The following is a 21,380-nucleotide window of genomic DNA, read 5'->3' as shown; positions in this document are numbered from 1 at the left end:
GGGGTGTTAATCCAGGACAGGACTTACGCAGGAAGTGGGTCCCAGAGACACGCGTTGCTGAGGTGGAGTCACAGACAGGCAGGGTGGTGCAGAAGGTGGCTGGGCACATTTGCCGTTAACCCGCCGGGGAACCGGGTGTAAGAGGTGGATGCAGCCGCATCGGGCGGGGAGACTGTTGCCCGAGCAGTGCTCCGACCACAGCTCTGGTCACCGTACCATAGGACGGATAAGGTTAAGCTACAAAGCAGTTGCAAGGGCTGGAGGGTTTGAGTTAAAGGAAAGACTGGGGCTGTTCTCCCTGGGGTGAAGGAGGTTGAGGGCTGAGGGATTTATATTTATTGGGGTACAGCGCGGAATAGTCACCTCCGGCCCCTTGAGCCGAGCCCCCCATCAACCCCCAGCCTAATCACAGGACAACTTACCTACCAACCTGTACGTCTGTGGGAGGAAAACTTAGCGCCCGGAGGAATCCTACACAGTCACGGGGAGAACGTGCAAACGCTCTACAGTTAGCGGCGGGAGCCGAGCGGTGTGCGAACCAAAATCATGAGGGCTGGGCAGGCACAGACCCTCTCCCAGCAGGAGAGCACAAGTCTATGTGGAGAGGACATTGAAGCTGCCACGTCCAGGGACAGCTATCACCCTGAAATCGCTCACCTCAACTCTGACCTGGTTCCACAACCCGCAGGCTTACTTCCAAAGAATCCATACATAACTCGCTTTCTCAGTGTTGTTTAATTTTTGATCTGCACGACCTGTCTTCTTTCACGCGTTAATTGTCATTCTTTGTTTATGTATCACAGGTTCTGTTGTATTTCTTCATCTTTCTCGCCAGAAAGCCGATCTCTGGATTGTATATGGTGACATGCACGTACTTTGATGATAAATTTACTTTGGGCTTTGAGGGACACGTTTTTAATGCGGAGAGCAGTGGGTGTATGGAATGGGCAGCGGTGGGTACAATTACGTTTAAAAGGTACATAGATAGAAAAGGTTCAGAGGGCTATGGGCCAAATGTGGGAAAATAGGATGAGCTTGGGATAGCATAGGCAAGTTGGGCCGAAGAATTGGGCCAGAATTCTCTTTATATAAAGGTTTTCAGCCTCTTTCTCTTGCAAGCTCGTTCCTTAAAGCTTTCGCCTTTCACCCATCTCCTGCCCCGCTTGAAGTGGCCTGAATACTTCGGTAAATGGCCGGCTGGCGATCAGTATCCGCCGTTGCCAGGATCTGAATCAGCGCGTAGGAGCAGGACCGGTCACCAGCGCGATCTGGCTGTGGGCATGAAGTGGGAACCATCTGTTAACCTTGTGCATAATCCCGGGGAGATGGTCATCGCAACCCTGATCCATGTTAGAGCGTGTGTATAAAAGGACTGTGTTTCTCCTACCGCTCCCAGACCGTCTCTGTCAGATCTCCAGGGACAAGGAGGCGAGAACAGGTGAAAGGCCACAGCAAAGTACGTCCTTATTGATTACAGGGGCTGGGAAGGGTTAAGTCAGAGATAAGAGAAAGGGAAATGTTGGTCTTGAAGTTTGACAAACGTAGTGAAAAGAATCAAAACCTAATTTTGATAATTTTAAGGTGATTACAGGAGGGGCGGGTGTCAGCGGTAAGTTTTTTACACAGAGTGGTGGGTGCTTGGAACTGGAGGGTGGTGTGAGATGTGGAAACATCAGAGGGATTTAAGAAACTTTTAGGTAGGCGCATGGATGATAGAGGGATAGAAAAATGTGGGAGGGAAGGGTGAGATCGATCATAGAGTTGGTTAAAGGTCTGCAGAGCTTTATCAGGCGAAGGGCTTGGCGCTGCGCTGCATTGTTCTCTGTTCTGTGTTGAGAAGGGCAGAGAAGTCATGCAGAGCCCTTTGATCTGCGCTGTGAAACCAGTGATCTTCGGTTCCAATCTACAGACTGAAGGAACAAAAGGTGGGGAAATAACTCCTGTCTGTTTCAGGATGGATTGCAAGCGGCTTCTCCTGCTTGGACTGTGCATCTCCTCCGTTCATAGCCGGCACATCTGCCACCTGACCAACAGCACCATCTCCGCGGAGAAGGACAATTGCCCCTTCTGTGTCGTCCTGACCACCACCGTGTGTAGTGGCTATTGCCTGACCAAGGTAAGGGGGGTGGGGTTGCCTGTTGCTGTAGTTCTCATGCCATTCTGCTCTGGTCTGGGGCCGGTGCCAGACCCAGTCGGAACCTGGCCCAACCACTACCCCGTTCGATAAAACGGGGGATGCTGGAGGCACTCAGGATCGTGCAGATAGAAAGCTGTTTATCCAGTTCAGAGCCCTTCATCAGAATCGGTTTCTCTCTCCACAGATGCTGCCCGACCCGCAGAGCTTCCAGCATTGTTCGGTTTTACTTCAGGTTTCTAGCATCTGCAGGTTTTATGGACTTCCATTATGATTTCCCAACCACTATCGCTCTACACTGCTTTCTGTTCTACGTTCCTCCTCTCTCTCTCACTCACTCTCTCTCTCTCTTTCACATACATAGACACACACACACACACACACACACACACACACACACACACACACACACACACACACACACACACACACACAGTTCCTAGTGCGTGGGTGTGTGGCACAATCTGGGACTCTTGATGAGGGTGGGAAGATGGTATCTAAAGCTGAATGCAGGGGGAGATGGATTCTCAGCCGCCCTGGTAAATTTATTGCAACTCCGAGCTCCCTGTCGGGTTAATGGGGAAATCAGAATGCCAATAGCATGCACTATAAACCCCGGGGGAAGCCAGGACCACAGGCCCGGGTGCTCCTCACCTAAGTTAAGAAGATAGAACGTTACAGCGAAGTACAGGCTCTTCGTCCGACGATGATCAATCCTACACAACCCTCCATTTTTCTTTCAGCCATGTGCTCATCTAAGAGTTTTTTGAAGTCATCTAATGTTTCTGCCTTTACCTTTACCGCCGGCAGGGCGTTTCAAGCACCCACCACTCTCTGTGTACAAAACTCTGACGTCACCCCTAAACTTTTGTCCAATCACCTTAAAGTTATGTCCCCTTGTATTAGCCTAGGAAAAAGTCTCCGGCTGACCACTCAATCGATGCCTCTTATCATTTTCTACACCTTTATCAAGCCGCCTGTCATCCACCTTCGCTCCAAAGAGAAAAGCCCCGGCTCGTCAACCTATCCTCAAGACATGTCCGCCAGTCTAGGCTTGTTAGCGGTTGGGTTTAGTTGGAGTTGTTACCGGTGGGCGCACGCCAAGTTTGGGATTTGGCGTTGCCTCCTAGCCTCACACAGGAGGTGCACCCAAGGGGTGCAGGGACCGGTGGACTGTGGTCCCAAGAGTCCAAGGAGGAAGCCTACGATCACAGTGTAGCGTCAGTTCCCATTACAGAGGTCAAAGATTAAGCTGTATTTGTCACGCGTACGTTGAAACATCGAGTGAAATGTGTCGTTTGCATCAACGACCGAGGATATGCTGGGACAGTCTGCAAGCGTCGTCATCCTTCTAGTGACAACATAGCACGTCCACAACTTACTAACCCGACAAGACACTCAAAATGCTGGTGGAACACAGCAGGCCAGGCAGCATCTATAGGGAGAAGCACTGTCGACGTTTCAGGCCGAGACCCTTCATCAGGACTAACTGAAAGGAAAGATAGTAAGAGATTTGAAAGTAGTGGGGGGAATGGGAAATGTGAAATGATAGGAGAAGACCGGAGGGGGTGGGGTGAAGCTGAGAGCTGGAAAGGTGATTGGCGAAAGTGATACAGAGCTGGAGAAGGGAAAGGATCATGGGACGGGAGGCCTAGGGAGAAAGGTGGGGGGAGCACCAGAGGGAAATGGAGAACAGGCAGAGTGATGGGCAGAGAGAGAGAAAAAAAAACAAACAACTAAATATGTCAGGGATGGGGTAAGAAGGGGAGGAGGGGCATTAACAGGTTAGAGAAGTCAATGTTCATGCCATCAGGTTGGAGGCTACCCAGCCGGTATACAAGGTGTTGTTCCTCCAACCTGAGTGTGGATTCATCTTGACAGTAGAGGAGGCCATGGATAGACATATCAGAATTGGAATGGGACATGGAGTTAAAATGTGTGGCCACTGGGAGATCCTGCTTTCTCTGGCGGACAGAGCGTAGGTGATCAGCGAAATACTCTCTCAGTCTGCGTCAGGTCTCACCAATATATAAAAGGCCACACCGGGAGCACCGGACGCAGTATACCACACCAGCTGACTCACAGGTGAAGTGTCGCCTCACCTGGAAGGACTGTCTGGGGCCCTGAATGGTGGTGAGGGAGGAAGTGTCAGGGCAGGTGTAGCACTTGTTCGCTTACAAGGATAAGTGCCAGGAGGGAGATCGGTGGGGGGGGGGATGGGATGGGGGGGGGAACAAGTGGACAAGGAAGTCGCGTAGGGAGCGATCCCTGCGCAAAGCAGAAAGAGGGGGGGGGAAGATGTGCTTGGTCTTGGGATCCCATTGGAGGTGGCGGAAGTTACGGAGAATTATACGTTGGACCTGGAGGCTGGTGGGGTGGTAGGTGAGGACAAGGGGAACCCTATCCCGAGTGGGGTGGCGAGCGGATGGGGTGAGGGCAGATGTGCGGGAAATGGGAGAGATGCGTTTGAGAGCAGAGTTGATGGTGGAAGAAGGGAAGCCCCTTTGTTTAAAAAAGGAAGACATCTCCTTTGTCCTGGAATGAAAAGCCTCATCCTGAGAGCAGATGTGGCGGAGACGGAGAAATTGAGAGAAGGGGATGGCATTTTTGCAAGAGACAGGGTGGGAAGAGGAATAGTCCAGGTAGCTGTGAGAGTCTGTAGGCTTATGGTAGATATCAGTCGATAGGCCGTCTCCAGAGATGAAGACAGAAAGATGAAGAAAGGGGAGGGAGGTGTCAGAAATGGACCAGGTAAATTTGAGGGCAGGGTGAAAGTTGGAGGCAAAGTTAACGAAGTCAATGAGCTCAGCGTGTGTGCAGGAGGCAGCACCAATGCAGTCGCCGATGTAGCGAAGGAAAAGAGGGGGACAGATACCCGTATAGACTTGGAACATGGACTGTTCCACAAAGCCAACAAAGAGGCAGGCATAACTGGGACCCATACGGGTGCCCATGGCTACGCCCTTGGTTTGAAAGAAGTGGGAGGAGACAAAGGAGAAATTATTGAAAGTAAGAACTAATTCCGCTGGACGGAGGAGAGTGGTGGTAGAGGGGAATTGGTTAGGTCTGGAATCCAAAAAGAAGCGAAGAGATTTGAGTCCGTCCGGGTGGGGGGTGGAGGTATATAGGGACTGGATGTCCATGGTGAAAATAAGGCGGTGGGGGTCAGGGAACTTAAAATCATTGAAAAAATTCAAAGCGCGAGAAGTGTCATGAACATAGGTGGGAAGGGATTGAACAAGGGGGGATAAGACAATGTCAAGGCATGCAGAAATGAGTTCAATGGGGCAGGAGCGAACTGAGATAATGGGTCTACCTGGACAGGCAGGTTTGTGGATCTTGGGTAGGAGGTAGAAACGGGAAGTGCGGGGTGTGGGGACTATGAGGTTGGTGGCAGTGGATGGGAGAAAAAGGCAGTTATGCCTGCCTTTTTGTTGGCTTTGTGGAACAGTCCATGTTCCAAGTCTATACGGGTATCTGTCCCCCTCTTTTCCTTCGCTACATCGGCGACTGCATTGGTGCTGCCTCCTGCACGCGTGCTGAGCTCATTGACTTCGTTAACTTTGCCTCCAACTTTCACCCTGCCCTCAAATTTACCTGGTCCATTTCTGACACCTCCCTCCCCTTTCTTCATCTTTCTGTCTCCATCTCTGGAGATGGCCTATCTACTGATATCTACTATAAGCCTACAGACTCTCACAGCTACCTGGACTATTCCTCTTCTCACCCTGTCTCTTGCAAAAATGCCATCCCCTTCTCACAATTCCTCTGTCTCCGCCGCATCTGCTCTCAGGATGAGGCCTTTCACTCCAGGACGAAGGAGATATCTTCCTTTTTTAAACAAATGTCTTCCTTTTTTAAACAAAGGGGCTTCCCTTCTTCCACCATCATCTTTGCTCTCAAATGCATCTCTCCCATTTCCCGCACATCTGCCCTCACCCCTTCCGCCCGCCACCCCACTTGGGATAGGGTTCCCCTTGTCCTTACCTACCACCCCACCAGCCTCCAGGTCCAACGTATAATTCTCCATAACTTCCGCTACCTCCAATGGGATCCCACTACCCAGCACATCTTTCCCTCCCCCCCCACCTTCGGCTTTCCGGAGGGATCGCTCCCTACGCGACTCCCTTGTCCACTCGTTCCCCCCCATCCCTTCCCACCGATCTCCCTCCTGGCACTTATCCTTGCAAGCGGAACAAGTGCTACACCTGCCCTTACACTTCCTCCCTCACCACCATTCAGGGCCCCAGACAGTCCTTCCAGGTGAGGCGACACTTCACCTGTGAGTCGGCTGGTGTGGTATACTGCATCCGGTGCTCCTGGTGTGGCCTTTTATATATTGGTGAGACCCAATGCAGACTGGGAGACCGTTTCGCTGAACACCTACGCTCGGTCCGCCAGAGAAAGCAGGATCTCCCAGCGGCCACACATTTTAATTCCACGTCCCATTCCCATTCTGATATGTCTATCCATGGCCTCCTCTATTGTCAAGATGAAGCCACACTCAGGTTGGAGGAACAACACCTTATATACCGGCTGGGTAGCCTCCAACCTGGTGGCATGAACATAGACTTCTCTAACTTCCGTTAATGCCCCTTCTTACCCCATCCCTGATATATTTAGTTGTTTGTCTGTTCTCCATCTCCCTCTGGTGCTCCCCCCCCTTTCTTTCTCCCGAGGCCTCCCATCCCATGATCCGTTCCCTTCTCCAGCTCTGTATCACTTTCGCCATCACTTTTCCAGCTCTCAGCTTCATCCCACCCCCTCCGGTCTTCTCCTATCATTTCGCATTTCCCCCTCCCCCCACTACTTTCAAATCTCTTACTATCTTTCCTTTCGGTTAGTCCTGACGAAGGGTCTCGTCCCGAAACGTCGACAGCGCTTCTCCCTATAGATGCTGCCTGGCCTGCTGTGTTCCACCAGCATTTTGCGTGTGTTGTTTGAATTTCCAGCATCTGCAGATTTCCTCGTGTTTGCACTTACTATCCGGAACCCGTACGTCTTTGAAATGCGGGTGGGAAGCAGAGAACCTGGAAGAAACCCGCGGAGTCACAGGGATGAAATGCAAATTCCCTACAGGGCGCGGCAGGAACCGAACGCCAGTTGTCACGCTGATCACTACAATACTGTAGCGCCCTCTACCGGTACCTCGTCTCCACCGTTTGCCGGCGGTATCCACATTCCGAGCCGGCTCTGCACAACGGGCTGCAGGAGAAGTGTCAATGGGGCCATCCCTCCATTCCTACCATCCAGGCCATGCCTCATGCGCACTACTACCATCGGGTAGGAGGTACAGGAGCCTCAGGTCCTACATTATCAGGTTCAGGAACAGTTATTACTCCATAACCATCAGGCTCCTGAACCAGAGTGGGTAACTTCATTCACCTCAACTCTAAACTGATTTCACAACCTATGGACTCACTTCAAGGACTCTACGACTCATGTTCTCAGTATTTTTTTTTTAACTTATAGCTCTGTGCAAAAAGTTTTAGACATTCGTCAACGTGGAGCGGAGATGAGTGTAAATCCGGCGAGAGTACAGGGAATGGCGAAGGGTGGAGTGCCGCGGGAGGGGTGTGGGACAGGTGGCAGAGAAGGAGTGCCAGGGCGGGGGTTGGCGCGGGTGCAGACACATCCAGCCCTGAGACACCAGGCAAGATCATTTCGTCCCAAACAACTGGTTAATTGATCATTCCGGAATGTCTCCTCGGTGCTTCCCGCGACTGTGCTCTTTTCCATTGATGCTGCCTGTCCTGCTGAGTCCCTTCAGCATTCGGTGTGTGTACCTCCCCTCTCCCTTCCCATTTCCCAACCATAACTCCCCTCCCCTTACCCCCTTTCCAATCTCAGTCCACAACAGAGATCCATATCAGAATCACTCACATTTGTCATGAAATATGATTTTTTTGTGGCAGCGGTACAGTGCAATACATAAAATTACTACAGTGCTGTGCAAAAGTCTTAGGCACCATGGTTATACATATATGGCTAAGACTTCTGAATGCATTTTTATTTGAACCAGTTGGACGTTTATATATTTTTTTTCATAAATTCTACGTATTTCTTTATTTTCCTGCAAATGCCTGCAAGAAGATGACTCTCAGTGTGGTGACATGGTGACCCATATGTGAATTGATAAAATATTTACTTTCTGTCGCTGCCTTTTCAGCTCAGAGGTGCCGCCAGACGCCGCACATCCAGGCGTAACCATTTTCTGTTCATTTACTCTTTACTCTCTGGGATTTTGCTCACCGGCAGTCACGTTCCAACGCCAGTTGTTGTGAACTCCAGGTCCAACGTAACTTCCGCCACCTCCAACGGGATCCCACTACCAAGCGCATCTTTCCCTCCCCCCCCTTCTGCTTTCCGCGGGGATCGCTCCCTACGCGACTCCCTTGTCCACTCGTCCCCCCCCATCCCTTCCCACCCATCTCCCTCCTGGCACTTACCCTTGTAAGCGGAACAAGTGCTACACCTGCCCTTACACCTCCTCCCTCTCCACCATTCAGGGCCCCAGACAGTCCTTCCAGGTGAGGCGACACTTCACCTGTGAGTCGGCTGGTGTGGTATACTGCGTCCAGTGCTCCCGATGTGACCTTTTATATATTGGTGAGACCCGACGCAGACTGGGAGACCATTTCGCTAAACACCTACGCTCTGTCCGCCAGAGAAAGCAGGATCTCCCAGTGGCCACACATTTTAATTCCACGTCCCATTCCCATTCTGATATGTCTATCCATGGCCTCCTCTATTGTCAAGATGAAGCCACACTCAGGTTGGAGGAACAACACCTTATATACCGGCTGGGTAGCCTCCAACCTGATGGCAAGAACATTGACTTCTCTAACTTCCGGTAATGCCCCCCTCCCCTTCTTACCCCATCCGTGACATATTTAGTTGTTTGTTTTTTTTCTCTCTCTCTGCCCATCACTCTACCTGTTCTCCATCTCCCTCTGGTGTACCCCCCCCTTTCTTTCTCCCGAGGCCTCCCGTCCCATGATCCTTTCCCTTCTCCAGCTCTGTATCACTTTCGCCAATCACCTTTCCGGCTCTCAGCATCCCACCCCCTCCGGTCTTCTCCTATCATTTCGCATTTCCCCCTCCCCCCACTACTTTCAAATCTCTTACTATCTCTCCTTTCAGTTAGTCCTGACGAAGGGTCTCGTCCCGAAACGTCGACAGCGCTTCTTCCTATAGATGCTGCCTGGCCTGCTGTGTTCCACCAGCTTTTTGTGTGTGTTGCTTGAATTTCCAGCATCTGCAGATTTCCTCGTGTTGTGAAGTTTTTTTTTATTAAACAAAATATACTTTATTCAAAAGTAAATTATATACAATGAACCATTCAATGACTTTCAATCCTTTACAACTGTTTCGATTGCTGTCTTTACATTTTCACACTTTTCGCCACCCACGTGGCACTCTGTTGTTCCATCTTTACAGACACTTGTTTGGTTTGTCGTCCGCACTGGCATTTTAACGGTTAACCGCTCCCAAGAGGCATAACATGACCGCTTATTGAAGTCTGGAGAAAGGGGTTGTTGGGGTTGAAAGTCTTTATTCAGTGCAGTTATCTAAATAACTGTCGCCTGATGTTTTCCCCGCGAGAAATTAACCGTTAAAGTGCCAAAAGTAAAGGCGAAACGCAGCCAGCGCCTTCTCCCTTGGGTGGCAGTAGCTAATGTGAGAGGTGATTGGAGGAAAATGTAGAGGGTTTGTTTTTATACACAGAGAACGGTGGGTGCGTGGAAAACACTGCCAGGGGTGGTGGTAGAGTCAGATACACTAGGGACATTAAAGTGACTGCTGTGTGGAAGGGAAGGGTTAAATTGATCTTGGAGTAAGCCATCAGGCTGATCAACATCTCTGCCCATTAACCCACCCCACTATATACACATCACCTAGTGTCACTTCACGTACATACAATAAGTTACTTGTGCATTGTGTTTTACAGAATTGATTTTATATTTATATTTTAATGTGCTTTTATTCATTGTGTTAATGCTGCATCGGATTCTTATTTTCCTTAGCAGTCGTGCATTGAAAAATGGCAATAACGAACTTAAACTGTCGGCACACCACCGTAGCCTAGGCCAAAGAGTCTGTATTGCGCGGTTTTTTAATGTTGTTTCCTGAGAGCCGGGACGCCTGAAACACTTGTTGCACTTTGATTTCAGGAGTCCGTGTACAAGAGCCCGCTCCTGTCGGTGTACCAGCACGTGTGCACTTACAGGGAGATGCGGTACGAGACCATCAAGTTACCGGGCTGCCCCGAGGGCGTGGACCCCACCTACACCTACCCCGTGGCGGTCAGCTGCGAATGTAACCTCTGCCGGCTGGATTACACCGACTGCTCCCGGCAGAGCATCGAGCCCGACTTCTGCAGTGCCAAGAGGCTGCTGTTGTGAGCCGCCCGCCGGCCTCCCCCGTTGCTACTCTCTCTCCTAGGGCTAGAAATTCTGATGTCAAGGCAAGTCCATGTCAGGGACGCTGGCACCCGGCGGCTGTAATCCCGTGTACCACCTCGTCCTGCACCTCCGATGACATGCCTCTAAACAAAATAGTTCGCTCCAGTACTTTATAGCAAAGAAACTATTTTGTAGATGGGGCGTGTGCAGACTGGACGCTGCGGCAGGACTGAGGAAGGAGGAATAGCAGAGGGAGGTGGGATTATCTCACTAGTTCTGCTGGTCACTAGTTATTAACTTCTGTCACCTCTTTCACTCAGTCGGGTGCTGGAAGGGAGAAAACAGTATAGAGAGACAGCTCTGGATTCTAGTTCCTTGCCTGCAAGTTCCAGAAAACGCATTAAAATAGTTTGTACGTTTAACAAAACTATTCGGTCACTCAGCACTCACGTGGACTTTATTTGTTCTGTGATCTTTATTGTGAAAATTGTGTATGATTGGTTTCAATTTGTATTGTGAATGCTTCCTGTATGATGGACGTTGCCTGTAAAACTGCTATTTTTACCTCACTTTTGCATACGTGGACTTGAACACACAATAAACGCAACCCTGACTTCCCTTCAAGAATGTGTGTTCTATAAGAGTGATATATAACACAACGGATTCTGCAGATGCTGGCAATCTAGAGCAACAGACAAAAAACGCGGGAGAAACTCAGGTCAGGCGGCCCCCGGACTGGAACGAACAATGGAGGGAGGCCTTCCGTCAGGACTGGAAGGGTGGAGAATCCAGAATAAGGTGATGTGAGGGGAAGGAGTACAAGTTGGCAGGTAATAGGTGACTCTGATCTCCTTTGCAGATGGGTCTGTTTCATAAGATATAGGAGCAGAAATACGCGACTGCTGATCCATTTCATTCTCAGTCCCAATCTCCCAGTGTTCCTTCATGCCCTGACTAATCAAGGATGTATCAGCCTCTGCCTTAAACATACCTAATGACTTGGCCTCCACAGCCGCCGTACGGAGTTAAACTCCGCCTTTGGCCTCCGCGCCTGAAGTTGTGCATACGCTCTGTGGGTGCTGGAAGCGTGGTAACACCTGGGGCTGCCGCAGCACATCCTCGGACTGCGTGGGTAGCTGACACCCGTGGCACACTTACAAATAGAGCTAACCTTTAATAAAGCTAAAACTGATGGGCTGAATGGCCCAATCTGTTCCTAGTCTTATGGTCTAAACTCCAAGTACTCCCCGCCAGATGGGATAAAGTTTGCTCCCACACATGAAATGGAACGGGCCAGGTTCTGGAGAACGCCTGGTGTTCGAATTGGATGATGGTGTGGGTATGTTAGACCCCAGGTACACTGGCGGGGCGGAATTTCACACTGTGACAACTTGCAGTGAGCGTTGGCCGAGACCAATCTTGGTGACCAGGACTTGTGTTACTGCTGTGCTTTATCCAAACGGGAAGGGACAAATGCAGATCAAGATGATCAAAAGTTTCCTTGCCTGTACCATTTGTTCAGTTCTGTAGTTCTCCGGGTGGGGGGGGGGGGGGGGGAGAGAAACGGTGGGAAAACTCACTGCTCACCATTCAGTAAGCAGTACAGATGGGCACCCAGTGAGTAAGGTCCAGCAGCCAGGGCTCGAGGTCACGTCCAGAGACACAGGTTCAAATCACACCACTGTGGGGAACTGAAATATAATTAACCAGGGACTTAAAAGATATTAAAACATCAAAAACATGACCATGAGGTCACCAGGGTCCTGAAACTCAACGGCTTCACACATGCCCTTTAAGTCAGGGGACTGTCAGTGATGTTCTGAGTAAATGCAAAGGCAGATCAATGTGTGAAACAATCAAGTGAGAAGTCAGCCTGCAGGAGAATGACTCTTAGGGTGGCATTTATGTACTCTGATAATAACTGTGACTTGCAGAGAATCACGCCCTGAGCTTTGATGCTGTTTCAGTAGCTGTGATGGTGCTTGAGCCTGAGAACATGAGGTATGAGTTCTGAGGTATGAGGTATGAGCCCAGCCATCACTAACCACGTACAGTGTGTAACCGACCATCAACAGCAAAACTCACAGAATATTTCAACCTGTCAAACCTTTCAGAATTTATTACAAAATAACCTGGAAACCATAAAAAGTGACAAAAATATTGTTGAAATCAACACGCGATTGGATCTCAGTGGTAACAAACATTGGGGTCTTCACAGCTTTTGCGACATCTCGCTGGGTTAGTTGGTGTCCATCACCTCACCTTCTGCAAAATAAGAGGGTCAGAGTAATCATGAGCAAGTGTACAGCAGCAGGTTACTCATCGCATTCCAGGGATCACCCCGTCATCAACTCCCCCACCCACTAACACAAGCCACAGACCACTGGCTCCTGCTTTCAGCCCTGGTGTATCTTTGTTGTGAACCAGCTGGTGGTGCAGTGGCATCAGTGCTGGACTTTGGGGCAAGAGGTCCCAAGTTTGAATCCAGCCGGCTCCCTTGCATGCTTTCCATCCGTGCCTGGGTTGAGTATCGAGCTAGCAACTTGGGTGGGGGGGGGGGGGTGAATCTATTTACTTAGAGATACAGTATGGTAACAAGTTTTTTGGCGCAATGATCCCGTGCCGCCCAATTGCACTCGTATGACCAATTAGCCTACCTAACCTGCACATCGTTGGGTTTTGGGAAAACTGGAGCACTCGGAGGAAACCCATGCAGTCATGGGTAGAATGTACAAAATCCTTACAGGCAGGGGTGGGATTGAATCCAGATCAGTACCACCCTAAATTATGGGAGCACCTTCACCAGCTGGCCCACTGCTCTTTTCTCACCATTCAAAATCAGGTTTATTATCACTGACACATGGCATGAAATTTGTAGTTTTGTGGCAACAGTACAGTGCAAAACAAAAAATTATTAAGTTTCAATAAGAAACAAAATCAATAAATAATGCAGAAGAGGAATAGTGAGGTCTGTTTAGGACTGCTCCAAAATCTGATGGCTGAGGGGAAGAAGCTGTTCCGGAAATATTGAGTGTGTGTCCTAAGGCTCCCAAACCACCTCTCTGATGGTAATAATGGCTGGTGGGGCTTCTTAGTGAGGGATGCCACTTTCAAATTCTCAAACCAACTTGCAGTGTGATATAAATCATAAACAAGAGAAAATCTGCAGAGGCTAGAAATCTGAGCAACACACACAAAATGCTGGAGGAACTCAGAAGACCTGCCCCGAATGGTTTTGGCCCAAAACACCGACTGTACTTTTCTCCCCATAGATGCTTTGCCCTGCCTACTGAGTTCCTCCAGCATTCTGAATGTGATATAAACGCTGGTTTTAACCACATGCCACAGATGAATAATAATATACAAACATCAGTGAGCAGGTCAATTATAGAGGGTGACGGCACAGAAATGGAGTCCTTTGGCCCATCTAATCCGTGCTGAATTCTGCCTAGTCCTACTGACACCTGGACCAGAGTCCACTATACCCCTCCCATCCTAAATGCTGCAATCATATACACATCCGTACACTCACCGGCAGCTCGTTCCACACTCTCACCATCCTCTGAGCGAAGACCTTGCAGCTCAGAGATACTCGCAGGTGAGCTGGAGACTCTCACGGTAATTGTGATCACACTCACGGCCTACATGCACCTTGCCCTGGAAGTCCCTGAGTCGGTGACTAGTTCCCATCATCCCCAGCACAGCACAGTTGTGTTACTGTTGATAACCCAACTTCTGTCCAGAGATGGGCCAGTTCTGGACAAGTCTGCCTTCACATTAACCATTAATTCCCATTTGTACCCTTTGAATGTGAACGTACACCCTATCTCTGAGCTCCCTGGGGACAAACACTGACCACAGCTAAGGGCACTGTAGTTTTATGCTTAGCGTAGTACTTTACAGCACCAGTGACTGGGGTTCCTGCCGCTTACTGTTCTCCCCACGTTTCCTCTAGGTACTCCGATTTCCTCCCACATTCCAAAGACATACAGGTTAGGGTTAGTAAGTTGTGGGCGTTCTATGTTGGCACCGGAAGCGCAGCAACACTGTGGGCCCCCAGTACAGCCTCAGGCTGTGTTGGTCATTGACCAAATGACATATTTCACTGTCACTGGACTTCATGCACGACTGACTGTCCCAGTTATACACCACATGGTTCCTGCAGCCGGGAAAAACTCACTTATTTCATTAAACATGAAGGCGTCCTGGTATTCCTTCATGTACTGCGTTGATCGGGACTCATCCAGGAAGAGAGAGTAAACACGTTTAATGTCGTCCACTTGTACCTCTGTCCCCTGAAACAAAACAGGAAACAACTGTGGTCGGGATCAAGGAAAGAGATATAATGGGAGAAGGGTAAGGAAAGGGAAATGTGAATGTACATGGGTGGGAGGAATGGGGCTTGCTTTGCTGTTGTTGTTTTGTCAGTTGTTGTGTTCTGTCAACCATGGTATGTTGGCGCTGGAATGTGCGACCACACTTGTGGGCTGTGTCAGTTGTTGACACAAACAACACATTTCACTGTTTGCTTCTGTGTACATATGGAGGAATTATAGGGGCATGAGAGAAGAGCCGGCCAAAATTAACTGGAAGGGAACACCAGCAGGGATGATGGCAGAACAGCAAAGTCTGGAGTTTCTGGAGGCGATTCGGAAGGTGCAGAATAGATACATCCCAAAGATGAAGTAGTATTCTAAAAGGAAGAAGAGGTAACTATGGTTGACAAAGGAAGTCAAGGACAGCATAATATCAAAAGACGGCAACTGAAAAAACCATAAGGAGAGAAAAGATGAAACATGAAGGTAAGCTAACAAAAATAGAGGACACCAAAAGATTTTTTTCAGATATACTGTATAAAGATTAAAAGAGGTGAGAGTAGACATTCGACCACTAGAAAATGTCACTGGAGAGATATGGAGAATGCACTCCACCATTTTAACATGGCTGATCCAAATTTCCTCTTAGCTGCAATCTCCTGCCTTATTCCTTCATGCCCCAACCAATCAAGAATCTATCAACCTCTGCATTAAAGACTTGGCCTCCATAGCTGCCTGTGGTGAAGAATTCTGCAGATTCATCACTCTCTGGCTAATGAAATTCCTCCTCTTTATTCTAAAAGGATGCCCCTCTATTGAGGCTATGTTCTCTGGTATTAGACTCTTCCACCACTGGAAACATCCACTCTATCATTCGATAGGTTTCAATTACATCATCCCACATTCTTCTGAATTCTAGTGAATACAGGCCCAGAGCCATCAAATGCTCTTCATATGACAAGCCATTCAGTCCAGGAATCATATTCATGAACCTCTTTTGAACCCTCTCCAGGTTCAGCACATGCTTTCTAAGATAAGGAGCCAAAACCTGCTCCCAATACTCCAAGTGAGACCTCACCAGTGCTTTATAAAGTCTCAACATTACATCCTTGCTTTTATATTCCGGTCTTCTTGAAATGAATGCTGACATCCTACTTGCCTTCTCACTGCTATTTTGAAAATGGGGAGAAAATTCTAAAATCAGAGGTGAAAGGGGACTTGGGAGTCCTTGCACAGGATTCCCTGAAGGTTAACGCGCAGGTTGAATCGGTGGTGAGGAAGGCAAGCACAACGTTAGCATTCAATTCCAGAGAACTAGAATACAAGAGCAAGGACGTGATGCTTACAAGGCACTGGTCAGACTGTACTTGGAGTATTGTGAGCAGTATTTGGGCTCCTTATCTAAAAAAATGTGCTGCCATTGTAGAGGGGCTAGAGGTGGTTCAGGAGAATGTTTCTGGGAATGAAAGGGTTAATATATGAGGAGCGTTTGATGGCTCTGGACCTTAACTTGATCAAGCTTAGAAGAATGAAGTGGGATCTCATTGAAACCTACAGAATATTGAAAGGCCCGGCTAGAGTGGATGTGAAGAGGGTGTTTCCTATAATGGGTGAGTCTAGGACCAGAAGGCACAGCCTTAAAATACAGCGTGGTGAATCTGTGAAAATCATTGCTGGGGTGGCTGTGGTGGCCAAGTCATTATATATAAAGCAGAGGGTGATAAGTTCTTGATAAGCCAGAGCATTAAAGGGTACAGGAGAATGGGGTTGAGAGGGATAATGTATCAGCCATGATGGAATGGTAGAACAGACTTGATGGGCCGACTGGCCTAATTCTGTTCTATCTTATGAACAAATAAATTTGAATCTGAATCAGAACTCTGCTCTCTGCAGGCTAGTTGAATTTTACAATCTTATAGCATCAATTGTCCAACATTGTGGGGATTAGATAAGGCTATGAGACATGGAAGTGTGAACTTTGAAAGGGCAGAACTTCAGCTGGACTGAGACATACTAATGGATGAAAAGCATGGGAGCTTTATATTGCATCTGTAGGTGATGTATAGCTCAAAGTGAGGAGCACCATTTGTCAGCAAGGAGATATTTGGTCTCAGGGACGGAACTGACAGCAGGATGGAAGACAGAATAAGACGGGGACTTGGACCGGCAGGAAGTGTGGTCTACCTTGCGCTTCTTACAGACGAGGTTGGCAGCAGTGATCAGCTGGATGGAGTAACGGAGAGATGTTTCCAAGCCGATCCGGGTGAGGACTGTGTATGCATCTTCACTCATCTCCACGTCCTCCTCTTCACACCTACACATAACAAGGGACCATCTTTAAAGGGATGATCACGGTAGCATGGAAACCTCACCAGTCTATAGATTTCACTTGAGTTATGTAAAAGTGGCTGCTTATATATTAAAAAAATTCTCTCGAACAGATAATAAAACAATTTAGTTCACTGCATTACAAACAAGAAAGGTACCCAAACTCTAGTGCAATTAACCTGAAGGCAAACTGCTGGGTTAACAGGTTTTACTGTAGTTAACAGTAATAGAGCCAAAGAACAATATAACTCACAAAAAGGCCTTTTGGCCCATCTAGCGTACACTGACCCATTATTTTGCCTAGTCCCATCAATCTGCACCTGGACTTTAGCCTGCCATGCCCCTCTCAACAATGTACTTATCCAAACTTCTCTTAAAAGTTCCAATCAAATCTGCATCTGCCACTCTGCTAGGGTCTGTCGTTCAAAAGAAAGGCAACTACTTCCGTAGCTCAGCAGGTCAGGCAGCATCCGTGAGAAAAGAGTAGCCAACGTCTCAACGCTGGCTACTCTTTTCTCACGGATGCTGCCTGACCTGCTGAGTTCTTCCAGCGTTGTGTACATATCCTTTGATCCACAGCATCTGCGGTTGTATTTTTGTGTTTTACTTCCGTAGCTGTTACTTCTGGAAAACTGGTTGAGAATTACAATTCGCAGAGACAAAGGAATGACCATAGAGAGGTTTATAAAGTGAATCTTTGTCCCCAAGGTAGGGAAGTGTAAAATTAGAGGATATATGCTTAATTATAAGAACAGCAACCATCCGGATAGAATATTACACGATAAACAAGCAAGAACAACTTACTTAATAGATATAGTCACTCCAAACACACGTAACATACAGAAATCAGAAAGTGAAAAACACCAGAAATATGCAGAATTAAAAGAGGAAATTGAAAGACTATGGAACATGAACAGGATGTACATTACCCCATTAGGAATATCTACAACTGGTATCATTCCAAAGTCACTACAAAATAGCATTGAACAATTAGGCCTACACAGCAATATTTATGTAAATCTCCAGAAAGACACAATACTAAACACCACCAGAATAGTTCAAGAGTTCCTAGCGACTGAGAAATGAGTGTGCTTGGTTTTGCTTGCATCTCAGGATTTACCAACTTGAGTTGAGAAAAAAAATAAAAATACAATAATAATAAATATTTATACAGCATTTTTCATACAGAAGATGTAGTTCAAAGTGCTTTAGAATAGGATAAAAAGCAAACATGAAAATAAAAGACAAAAATGATGTTTGTCAAAAGCAAGGTTAAGTAAATAGGTTTTGAACTGATGTTTGGAAGTGTCAACTGAGACTGCCTCCCTTTGAACGGATTGTGAAGCCTCATATCACAGCTAGACCCCTCATCGCTTGACCCTCTACAGTTTGCTTATCGTCCAAATCGCTCTACGGAGGATGCAATATCCACCACACTGCGCACAGTTCTCTCTCACTTGGACAACAAAGACACTTATGCCAGAATCCTGTACATTGATTTCAGTTCAGCGTTCAATACAATCATCCCGCAGAGACTAGTGGAGAAACTGTCGCTGCTTGGCCTTAACACTGCTATGTGTCGCTGGATTCTGGATTTCTTGGCAGAGAGTCCACAGTCAGTCCGCGTTGGCAGCAACATCTCTGACTCCATCACACTGAGCACTGGATCCCCACAAGGCTATGTGCTCAGCCCATTGCTGTTTACACTGCTAACACATGATTGTACAGCCAGATTCAAGGGGAACCTGATTATTAAATTTGCTGATGATACCACAGTGGTGGGGCTCATCAGCAAAAATGATGAAACAATGTACAGGGAGGAGGTCAAACATCTAGGTGCAGTGACAACAACTTGATGCTTAATGTCACCAAAACCAAGGAGATGATCGTCGATTTCAGACGGTCTCAGCCTGAGCACACACCCCTCAGCATCAGCGGCTCCACAGTGGAGAGAGTGGAAAACATCAAGTTCCTTGGGGTGCAGATCTCGGACAATCTCACCTGGTCCAGGAACACCACTGGGATTGTGAAACGGGCCCAGCAGAGATTGCAATTTCTGAGGAAGCTTAAACAAGCATCACTCCCCACTAACATCTTAACTACATTCTACAGAGGCGTGGTTGAGAGTGTGCTGACCTTTTGCATCACAACCTGGTACTCCAGCTGCAGTGCTACTGACAAAAAAGCCTTGCAGAGGGTGGTTAGGGGAGCAGAGAAGGTTATTGGGGTCTCCCTACCTTCTGTCCAAGACTTCTTTCAGAGTCGATGCCTCCAGAAGACACGGTTCATCATTAAAGATCCCTCACACCCTCTCCATAAACTGTTTGTTCTTCTGCCATCAGGCAAACATTACAGGAGCATCAAAACTAAAACCACAAGGCTACTAAACAGCTTCCTCCAACAGGCAGTCAGACTGCTAAATAGCTGCTCTACCTGACTCTGCTTTGGACAGTTTTAACTTGCACTGGACACTTACAACTTGATTTTAACCGACATGTGGCTGTTGTGTTTTACTATTTATTGTTATGTTTATTATTTAATGTTGCACTTGTTGTGTTATGATTGCACTTGCCCCTGGGAAATGCTGTCTCATTCTGCCCTGCAAAGCTGATGTATGGTTAGAATGACAATAAAGTTGTTGAATCTTGAATCTTATTAGGTTTAGGAGTGCAATTCAGAAAAAGCTGACCTGCCAATTATCTTTTGAAGGAGATTGTTTAAATTTAAGAGACTGGTGGAAGAAGACCTAAAAGCTGAGCAGGATTATAAAAATGAAACAATTCTGTGTTGTACTCTGGTCCCAGACTATTAAGAGCTTTAAAAATATGCTCCCCAACCTAGGCAACATCCTTGTAAATCGCCTCTGCATCTTTTCTATGGTTTCCACATCCCTCCTGTAGCAGAACTGAGCACAGTACTCCAAGTGAGGTCTGACCAGGGTCCTATATAGCTGCAACATTACCTCTCGGCTCCTAAACTCAATCTTTGAGTGTCCTATGGACTTGGACCCCAAGATCCCTCCGATCCTCCACACTGCCAAGAGTCTTACCATTAATACTATATTCTACCATCATATCTGACCTACCAAAATGAACCACCTCACACTGATCTGGGTTGAACTCCATCTGCCGCTTCTCAGCCCAGTTTTGCAACCTATCAATGTCCCGCTGTAACCTCTGACAGCCCTCCACACTATCCACAACACCCACAACCTTTGTGTCATCAGCAAATTTACTAACCCATCCCTCCACTTCTTCATCCAGGTCATTTATAAAAATCACGAAGAGCAGGTGTCAGAGAACAGATCTCTGAGACACACCACTGGTGACCAACCTCCATGCAGAATATGACCCATCTATAACTACACTTTGCCTTCTTTGGGCAAGCCAGTTCTGGATCCACAAAGCAATGTCCCCTTGGATCCCATGCTTCCTTACTTTCTCTACAAGCCTTGCATGGGGTACCTTATCAAATGCCTTGCTGAAATACATATACACTACAACGACTGCTCTACCTTCAACAATGTGTTTAGTCATATCCTCAAAAAATTCAATCAGGCTCATAAGGCACAACCTGCCTTTCACAAAGCCATGCTGACTATTCCCCGATCATATTATGCCTCTCCAAATGTTCATAAATCCTGCCTCTCAGGATCTTCTCCATCAACTTACCAACCACTGAAGTAAGACTCACTTGTCTAAAATTTCCTGGGCTATCTCTACTTCCTTTCTTGAATAAGGGAACAACATCCATAACCCACCAATCCTCCGGAACCTCTCCCGTCCCCATTGATGATGCCAAGATCATCGCCAGAGGCTCAGCAATCTCCTCCCTCACCTCCCACTGTAGCCTGGGATACATCTTGTCTGGTCCAGGTGACTTATCCAACTTGATGCTTTTCAAAAGCTCCAGCACATCCTCTTTCTTAATATCTACTTGCTCAAGCTTTTCAGTCTGCTGTAAGTCATCCCTACAATTGCCAAGATCGAACGGACAGTCAGTTATTTTTTCCCCAGGAAGGAAATACAAGAGAGAATAATTTTAAGGTGGCAGTAGGAGGGAAGCATAAGGGGGATATCAGAGGCAAGTTTTTTTTAAACATACAGAGTGATAGGTGTGTAGAATGCAGTGGTAGTGGTAGGCAAACCCATTCTGGACATTTAAGAGACTCTTAGATGGGCACATGGATGAAAGAAA

At 47.7% G+C, this 21,380-nt stretch overlaps 2 protein-coding genes across 2 annotated transcripts in view; one reads left to right on the top strand and one right to left on the bottom strand.

Annotated features, from left to right (window-relative positions):
- The first annotated feature begins 1,954 nt into the window (after positions 1-1,954).
- On the top strand, positions 1,955-11,059 carry LOC132382791 (lutropin subunit beta-like). The gene is made up of 2 exons (XM_059953252.1): positions 1,955-2,116; positions 10,309-11,059. Exons 1-2 carry the CDS (start codon positions 1,955-1,957, stop codon positions 10,537-10,539), a joined length of 393 nt encoding a protein of 130 aa, XP_059809235.1. The 3' UTR covers positions 10,540-11,059.
- A 1,583-nt stretch (positions 11,060-12,642) lies between these two features.
- Positions 12,643-21,380, bottom strand: part of ruvbl2 (RuvB-like AAA ATPase 2) — a 30,634-nt gene continuing 21,896 nt past the window's right edge. The window contains exons 13-15 of the mRNA XM_059953985.1: positions 17,040-17,169; positions 14,720-14,834; positions 12,643-12,804 (exon numbers count right to left, since the gene is read on the bottom strand). Of these exons, the coding sequence (XP_059809968.1) occupies positions 12,779-12,804; positions 14,720-14,834; positions 17,040-17,169 (271 nt within the window). The 3' untranslated portion in view covers positions 12,643-12,778. The remainder of the gene's footprint in view (positions 12,805-14,719; positions 14,835-17,039; positions 17,170-21,380) is intronic.

Source organism: Hypanus sabinus, chromosome 29 (genome assembly GCF_030144855.1).
Source record: "Hypanus sabinus isolate sHypSab1 chromosome 29, sHypSab1.hap1, whole genome shotgun sequence".
Taxonomy (NCBI): Eukaryota; Metazoa; Chordata; class Chondrichthyes; order Myliobatiformes; family Dasyatidae; genus Hypanus; species Hypanus sabinus.
Note: the sequence above shows the minus strand (reverse complement) of the source record. Positions and strands in the feature narration are given on the sequence as shown.

What these genes read in the sequence shown, in the direction of transcription:
- LOC132382791 (XM_059953252.1), top strand. Translation starts at nt 1,955, where the DNA reads ATGGATTGCAAGCGGCTTCTCCTGCTTGGACTGTGCATCTCCTCCGTT. An exon ending in GTGGCTATTGCCTGACCAAG is followed by an intron (nt 2,117 to 10,308) that starts GTAAGGGGGGTG and finishes CTTTGATTTCAG; the next exon opens with GAGTCCGTGTACAAGAGCCC.